The sequence below is a fragment of the Myotis lucifugus genome, unplaced genomic scaffold (assembly GCF_000147115.1).
Source record: "Myotis lucifugus unplaced genomic scaffold, Myoluc2.0 scaffold_96, whole genome shotgun sequence".
Taxonomy (NCBI): Eukaryota; Metazoa; Chordata; class Mammalia; order Chiroptera; family Vespertilionidae; genus Myotis; species Myotis lucifugus.
In genome coordinates this window covers 83,135-91,575 of record NW_005871144.1, presented here as the reverse complement: position 1 = coordinate 91,575, position 8,441 = coordinate 83,135, and the positions used below count along the sequence as shown (strand labels likewise).

Genomic DNA, 8,441 nt, shown 5'->3' with positions numbered 1-8,441 from the left:
CAGGCCGGTCCCCCTTCCCCGGACCCCCGCCTCAGCGCCTCGGGGGGAACGTGGTCCGCCCTTCTCGGCTCGCAGGTGCTCGCCCCGGGGCGGGGGCGGGGGCGGGGAGCGCTGGGAAGAACAGGGGTTCAGGAGCTCAGCTCCCTTCTCCTTAGCAGTCCAGATACCGAATTAACTCCAAAGTTATTACTACTTTTCCGTTGTTGCTTATTTCCCACAGCAGCGGAATGAGACCGGTTTTATTGGTTAACAGGCATCGGAGACAGACCAAGTGGAACGTAACCCCCTGAAAAACGCCACCCACCTTTCTAGAACAGTACCTGTAATAAACATTTATACCAGGTTTTTAGTTCATAAAACCATACAAAGAACACTGGTCTGTAGATTCTATATACTTAAGTTTTCGGTATTGCCTCCCACCCTCCACTTTCTTCCCCTTGAGGTTGCTGTGTTATTTAAAAGCTGCAACTACTGTCTATGAAGTATAGTTTTCTCATTAGAATAAAAACTAAGGAGTAGAGCAAGTGTCTAGTATAGCATCTGGAATGTAGACAGCTAGTGTAGTCTATTTGAGTAAAGTAAAACTAAGAATTTTAAATGAGTTTTTTAAAAGCCCAAATCAGAGAGTTAGTAGAAGATTTATGGTCATAATTATTCATATTATTTTGTTGATTTGGATGTTTGTTTTGATCAGCAATAGCTTTGAAAGAACATATGACTGGTTTCGTTTATAACTTTGATGCTGAAATCAAGTAACATGATATGTGCAGCTGATCTTCACATAACTGGGTTCTGGTTCTACGTTACCCGATGAAGAAATTCAAGAAGCCATACTCTTGTTTTCCTCCAGAGCGAAGCACAAAGTCTGAAAATTGTCCTTGATGCCATTCCTATTAATAGTGTTAGGGGCAGAAATAGAATATTGGGGACTAGCTGTAGTTATAAGAAATATTAATCATGCTCTGCTAACCTTAACTGTTTTATACTAATTAAAGAAAGCACATTCTAACCTGGCCAGGAGTTGTGTGCAACCCTCCTCCCCCCACCTGGGGATCAACCTTGCCCCTGGGACCTGGAGTCAACCTTGGACTGCTGTCCATTCTCATTCACCAGTGCTTTGGCGGGAAGAGTAAATCAAAGATTTCTTTATTCTGGAGAAGCAACATTATTTCTGACTGAAATACTAGCCAAATATATGAGATGATACTGGATATTATTTTGGACTTCAGATTCTTTGGCAAGACAACAGACTAATATGGTTTGTTTGTTTTTTAATTAGGATAAAATAATAAAATCCCCAACACAAACTTGCAAAGCATGACCTAAATGAGAAGAAAAAAAATACTTTGAGCCTGGCTGGCATGGCTCAGTGGTTGAGCTTCGACCTGGGAACCAGGAGGTCACAGTTAGTTTTGGGCTCAATCCTCAGAGTGGAGCATGCAGGAGGCAGCCAAACAGTGATTCTCATCATTGATATTTCTAGCTCTCTCTCTCCCTCTCCCTTCCTCTTTGAAATCAATAAAAATATTTTTAAAAATATTTTGAGACAAGTGAAAAATAAAATGAAGAAAATTAGGGAAGAGCAAAGGTAAACAGAAGGTGCTGGGGTGGGGAAGGAATAAAGTTTTAAAATTATTTCATCCACGAAGACAATGCAGATATTTAACCTGAACAACTTCCTCCAGAACCATACCCTGGCACTGCATGACTTGGGGGCTGCCACTGCCTGCACACAGAGCAAGCAAAATACAGTGTCACCTTAGGATCTTGGTTGTTCACAACTTCCCCCTAGCCTTCTGCACCCAAAATACTTATAGGTAACTCCAGAGATATATCTCTTTAACTGATATCAGGTACTAGGTAGCACATTAAGAAATCACTTCTGGGGTAAGGTGTTAAAAAAAACACAACTGGCCGTCATTTTTCAGAAAGCAGCCAACTAAGAGAGTAGGTTAGTTGAAAAGTGATGCTTTGTAAGAGATGTAATTAAGTCATTAATTTTAAAAATGTGTGGTCTAAAATTAATAAACATCTAGTCATTGGAGGCATGATGGAAGATGAAACAGGAAGCAAACTAGAAATTTCCAATAAAACTGATGAGGAAAATACTGTTACAACATTCAGAAGGTCTTGTGCATAAAGTGCCTTTCCCCTTTTGTTTTGCTACAGTGTGTGAGACCAAAACAAATAAGGAAAGAGCAGACAAGAGGAAACTTCCAGCTGATCAGAAAAGATAGGAAAGCCAACTTAAGTGTTTCTTACCAGTTAACATTTAAAAATATGTACTTTTAAAAATTATTATTATTGATTTCAGAGAGGAAGGGAGAGAGAGATAGAAACATCAATGACAAGAGAGAATCATTGATTGGCTGCCTCCTGCACACCCCCTACTGGGGATTGAGCCCACAACAGGGCATGTGCCCTGATTGGGAATCGAACCACGACCTCCTGGTTCATGGGTCGACTGTTTGTTAATATGACAAAAATGAGCCTCTGACAGGTAGTTATATTAAAAATGGGGCAGTGTTTGTTGGTTCAATGGCTGGAGAGAAGTGGTCATTGGTCATAAAGTTTCAGTTTTGCAAGATGAATAAGTCCTAGAGATCTACTGTACAGCATAGGGCCTATAGTAGACAATATTAAAAGATTGCTAAGAGAGTAGATCTTATTTTGGGTGTTCTTATCACAAAAATAATAATAATAAAGAGGACAAGAGGAGCCCTGACCGGTTTGGCTCAGTGGATAGAGCGTCGGCCTGCGGACTGAAGGGTCCCAGGTTCGATTCCGGTCAAGGACATGTACCTTGGTTGTGGGCACATCCCCAGTAGGGGGTGTGCAAGAGGCAGCTGATCAATGTCTCTCTCTCATTGATGTTTCTCTCTATCCCTCTCTCTTCCTCTCTGTAAAAAATCAATAAAATATATTTAAAAATAAAAAAAAAAGAGGACAAGAGGATATTTTGGAGGCTATGGATATAGTAAATAAAGTGAGAATGAAAGGTCCTTTTTATTTCCTGAAAGTTGATAGTGCTGCTACTAGCTACATGTGGTTGCTGAGGAGTTGAAATGTGGCTAGTGTGACTAAGTCATACAATTTTACTTTAAATGTAAATAATCACATGCAGTTAGTGGCTACAGTACTGGACAGTGCAGACATAGAATATTTTCCATTGTCATAGGAAGTTCTATTAGATAGTACTGAGCTAGAGGCTAAACCAGACTCAGTGTTTTTGCAAGAGTATACTGATGTGGAATTCATTCAGGAGGGCACATAAAGTCTGCTTGTTTCTCTGTATAATTTAGCAGCCATTTATGGTCATTGCCTAGATCCATGATTTCATTCAAGGTTACAAAATTGTAATATTCTAATTCGGTCATTCCTTCTTTGTTTTATTGACTGAAATACTTTTAGAAATAAAATTTCCCTCATCAACCATTTGGGTTACCTTGAGGTGTAAGTTTGTACAGAAAAGTTAGGATCAAAAGGTAATCAACTAGGTTTATTTTTTAGTATAATTATGAATTTGTGCAATTAAAAGTATTTTATATTTTACTTCATTGCACTTATTATTCTTATTGATACTCAATTGTCTTCTCTTTAGTCAGTATTGTCTTTTGGATCCTTTAACATGACTCCAGAAGCCTTTGATAGCTTCTTTCTTTCTGATATGACAAGATATTTCTTACTCACTCTTCCAAAGTCATGATTCCCTTTAGGAAAAAATGATATTTAGAGACCATAGCCTAAGCCAGGGGTGGGCAACCCCTGGCAGGCGTGCCAAACATGGCACGCCAGTAACTTTTGCTGGCACGCGAAACCCTCTCTTATAATCTTCCATTTACAATGTTTTTCTTAATATCAACTTTTTTATTTTTCAGATAAATTTAGTGTAGGTGCATCTTAGATAAATAAATAATTTTACATAACAAGTTATCTTAAAGACCATAGACAATTTCTATGCCTCTGCCTTAACTCTCCCTGCCTTCCTAGATCCGACCAGTGTTTTGATTTCATCCACATATGCTTGTGAATCTTTGTTCTCAGTGATGAATTTTGTTAAGTCTCGTAATAGGAGTAACCTGACGGGTGAAAGTAGTAGCTTGTGCATATCTCTGAAGGTCACGAAATATAAACCTGATGTAAAATCTCTGTCATCAGTGATGCAGCAGCAAAAGTCCCACTGATAATATCAAACGGAGTCATAAAGTTTTCTGTCGGACTATCAGTGTATATGTATACATTAAAGAATAAATGTGCCGAAACCGGTTTGGCTCAGTGGATAGAGCGTCGGCCTGCGGACTGAAGGGTCCCAGGTTCGATTCCGGTCAAGGGCATGTACCTGGGTTGCGAGCACATCCCCAGTGGGAGATGTGCAGGAGGCGGCTGATCGATGTTTCTCTCTCATTGATGTTTCTAGCTCTCTATCTCTCTCCCTTCCTCTCTGTAGAAAATCAATAAAATATATATTTAAAAAAAAAGAATAAATGTATTTTTCATCATCATATACTGTGTTTTTGTCGCTCAAATGAATTTTATCATTTCTTCAAGGTTCTTCACATATGTACACCTTAAGAGATATCAAGTAGGCGTAACATGTTCTGGGTTGGCACGCAGAAGAATTTTTGAGTCAGAGATTTTGCTGGTTTTGGCACGCACTCACAAAAAGGTTGCCCACCCCTGGCCTAGGCTCTAAGGGTGCCAAATGCTACTGGACTGGTCATTGTTTCTAAGCCGTTTCAGTAGACAAAGGTAAGAAATATCCTTTTTTTTTGAAAATTGAGATATAATTGACATATAACATTGTATTAATTTTAAGTATAGAGCAGGTCCTGAAATAACATCGTTTCCTTGTTTCAATCAACTTCATCTTGTTATAATGTTAATGAGATGCTATAGGAACTTAACTCCTGTTCATATCCATTAGCCTATGATGAAACTGGTTTTGTTATGTGTTGTTTCACTTAAAGTTGCAGAACCTAAGGATATAAGTGAGGACTCACTGTATAAAATAATAATTTGATATATGTATATATTACAAAATGATTACCACAGTAAGTATAGTTAAAATTCATCACCACACATAGTTACACATTTTCGTTTTCTTGTGATGAGGACTTTTAAGCTCTACTCTTATGGCACCTTTAAATTACACATTACTGTGGGAAGCCACCCATAGGCTTCACTATCAGAGAAGTGTAAACAAGGAGCCCAGAACGCTGGTGAACCTTGAGCCCTGGCAATGGCCAGAGCTATGCACCGATTGTTCAGTCCAGACAATGGGGGCTCAAGCTACTTCCTGACCAAATAGTTTCAGAGTAAATCTTTCTAATATTTACTGACCTTTAAGATAGTCTGTTACCGCAATTGCCTGTCTGACTAAGGGCTAGATGTGTATCCAAAATTGAATAAAAGGTTGGCAAGGCCTGGGCACAAGGGGAAGTCCTTCCCTTTGCGTTGGGCTTCCCGCCTGGCCCCCAATATTTTCAAGTTATTATTTCTTGTCTCGTCTCTGTCATTTGCGCGTGGCCCTTCTCCAGATCCCAAACCCTGAATCACGCAGGACGTGGGTCATCACACATTACGGTATTGTTAACTATAGTCACCATACTGTACATTATATCCCAGGATTTATTTTCTCATAATTGGAAGTTTGTATCTTCTGATCAGCTTCACCCATTTTTCTCACCCCTCCCCTTCTCACCACACCCCCACCTCGCCTCTGGCAACCACCAGTTCTCTGAATCTATGAGCTTCAATTTTTAAAAATTGTTTTTTTATTTTTTATTGATTTTAGAGAGGGAGGAAGAAAGAGAGAGAAAGAAACATCGGTGTGAGAGAGATACATGGATCTTATTTGTTGCCTTCCTTACTCGCTCCAACCAGGGATTGGACCTAGGTATGTGCCATGACTGGGAATTGAATCTGAGACCTTCCAGTGCATGGATGACACTCCAACAAACTGAGCCACACCGGCCAGGGCTTTTTATTCCCTAGATTTCAGATATCAGTGAGATTATACAGTAGTTGTCTTACTCTGTCTGACTTAAGAAACATTTTTTTAAAGAGAAAAATATATCACATGCAAGAACCTTTGAACTGATCTGCTTGTACCAGTCTCTACTTGTACCATACTTCCTCCTATTCATTTTTGGCATTTCTGTCAAAATCATCCTTATAAAACACAGATCTGATCTTCCTAATACCCTGCTTAAACACTTTTGATGGAGTCCCATTACCAAAAGAATTAAGCCAAAGCTCCTTGGCATGGTATACGTATAGAGCCTCTCAAAACTTAGCTCCTAACCTCCATCCCAACCCTGTGAGCATTCATTCTTCCTTCCCCTATAGTTCAGCACACCATACTACTTCCACTACTCTGTGCCTTTGCTCATCTAGTTCACTTTCCCTCAAATGCCATGTTTTTTCTATTTCTTGGTATTTATAGCCATCCTTCAATAAATAGCTCAGATATCAATTTTCTCTAAAAGGACTTTCAGTCTCCCTTTCCCATAGAAAACTAATCTGTTTCCATCATACCCTACACAGTACTCTGAAATATCTTTATGTAGCACTAATGAAACTGTATAATAATGATTTGTTAACATGCATGTCTCTTTCAAGCTAGAATGTCTCCCAAAAGTACAGGGCACTTACCATTGATGATCGTACTATCCATGGTTTTATATGTTACACTGATGAAGCATTAAATATTGAATTACATAGTATAAAAGTTACTCCCCTTTTACATTAGGGAGAAAGTTTTAGTTTGGTCCTAGGATAGCTTTAGTAGCTTCCTGTTGTGTGATTAATTTCATTTTTTTAAATTGAATTCATTGGGATGACATTGGTTAAAAAAATTATACTATACTGATTTCATGTATACAATTCTACCATACATCACCTGTATATTGCATTGTGTGTTTACCACCCCAGTAATTTCCCCTTTAAAAGAAAGAGCAGGTCTCAGGATTTGAAACTTTACGGATCAAAGTAATTGGCCAGAACTTATATGTTCTTTTTCCACATGATATTTGGTTTTAAAAAGCTCTTTTAATGTAAAAGTGAGCTTATTTAAAGAAAAATAATAAGCATATCATGGCAAAAATCTCATAGCATATATAAAAATGACTTACATATGGGAAATATTGGGATAGGTCCTTCAGAATTAGGAGGCATGCATAGCTTTTTTTCATTCCCAGTTCCTAGTGCTATGTTTAACAACAGTACATCATCACTAAACTTGTTAAATTAAGTTAGGAAGAAACACCCACCTCCAAATTCTCAAGACCCAAAGTCATTTTTAATTTATTTCTTTTTTCTTCTTTTTTTCCAATGCCATTTTTAGTGACAGGCCTTCTCTAAACTAACTTTAATGAAAAAGCTAAATAGTATCCATTATTACCATATAAATGAACTTTAAAATTATTTGCTATAGCTACAGTGAAAGAAATCAAATTCATAAGAAGGTACCCCATAGATTCTCCAACTGGGTTGTGTGGAATGATGTCTAATAAACCAAAGTGCAGGGGCAATAGAAGGATGCTTACAATACATTCTATACAACCACATCACTTTTCATCTTCAAGGTCATGGTACCTTTAAAAAAAGAGTAGACCAGAGCAGCTCTTACTTGAGGAGAGCTAGCGCCATCTGTTGGAGAGTGAATTCATAGCATAAGATGATATTCACTATCAGGATATATAAAAATGACTTAAATATGGGAAAAATTTATTAATCTCAAATTTTTACCTTCAAAATACTTTTCATCACACAAATTTCAAGACACTCATGCATACCCAAATACAATTGAATTTTCGATCAGTTCTAGTTCTCCACTATGACAGTAAAAAACAAAACTAGTTAATGAATTTAAAACATACTAGTCTTTCATGATTTGACACCTTAATTAGACTTGATAATTAGCCTACTTATATACATTTAAGAAATGGAAGAAAAGTTAGTTATGCTATGCAGCCACTTACGCTACAGTATTGCTTTAGAATAACAAATATGTGTTGCTTGGTCTTATAAACCAGCCTCTAAACATTAATAAAAATATTTTTAAATACTTTAGTAATAACCCAGAAACTAATTTTCTATTTTCAAACTCTTTTCCCCAAAAATCTACTGATGAAATTGAGAGGGTTGTGTTTCTTCTGTCTACCATTTGGAATAGAGGTTCCAGAGTGACAAAAAGAGTAGAAGATGCAGCCGGCTGAAAATGGAAAATGGAGAATGAGAGGGAAAGACCTAAGTGCTTAGATTCTAAATGACAAGTCTGGATGCTCAATGGTTAGAGAATCGGCTGTGAACCGAAGGGTCACAGGCTTGATTCCCCAAGCCAACCAATCAATGCACATCGATGTTTCTCTCTCTCTCTCCCCTCCCCCATCCTCTCCTTTCCACTCTCTCTAAAAATATCACTGGAAAAAAATAAAAAT

At 38.0% G+C, this 8,441-nt stretch overlaps 1 protein-coding gene across 1 annotated transcript in view; it reads right to left on the bottom strand.

The window, feature by feature from the left end:
* PM20D2 (peptidase M20 domain containing 2) overlaps positions 1-6,676 on the bottom strand; it is a 17,399-nt gene extending 10,723 nt beyond the window's left edge. The window contains exons 1-2 of the mRNA XM_006091816.2: positions 6,655-6,676; positions 1,668-1,726 (exon numbers count right to left, since the gene is read on the bottom strand). Coding sequence (XP_006091878.1) covers positions 1,668-1,726; positions 6,655-6,676 — 81 coding nt within the window. The remainder of the gene's footprint in view (positions 1-1,667; positions 1,727-6,654) is intronic.
* Between the last annotated feature and the right edge of the window lie 1,765 nt (positions 6,677-8,441).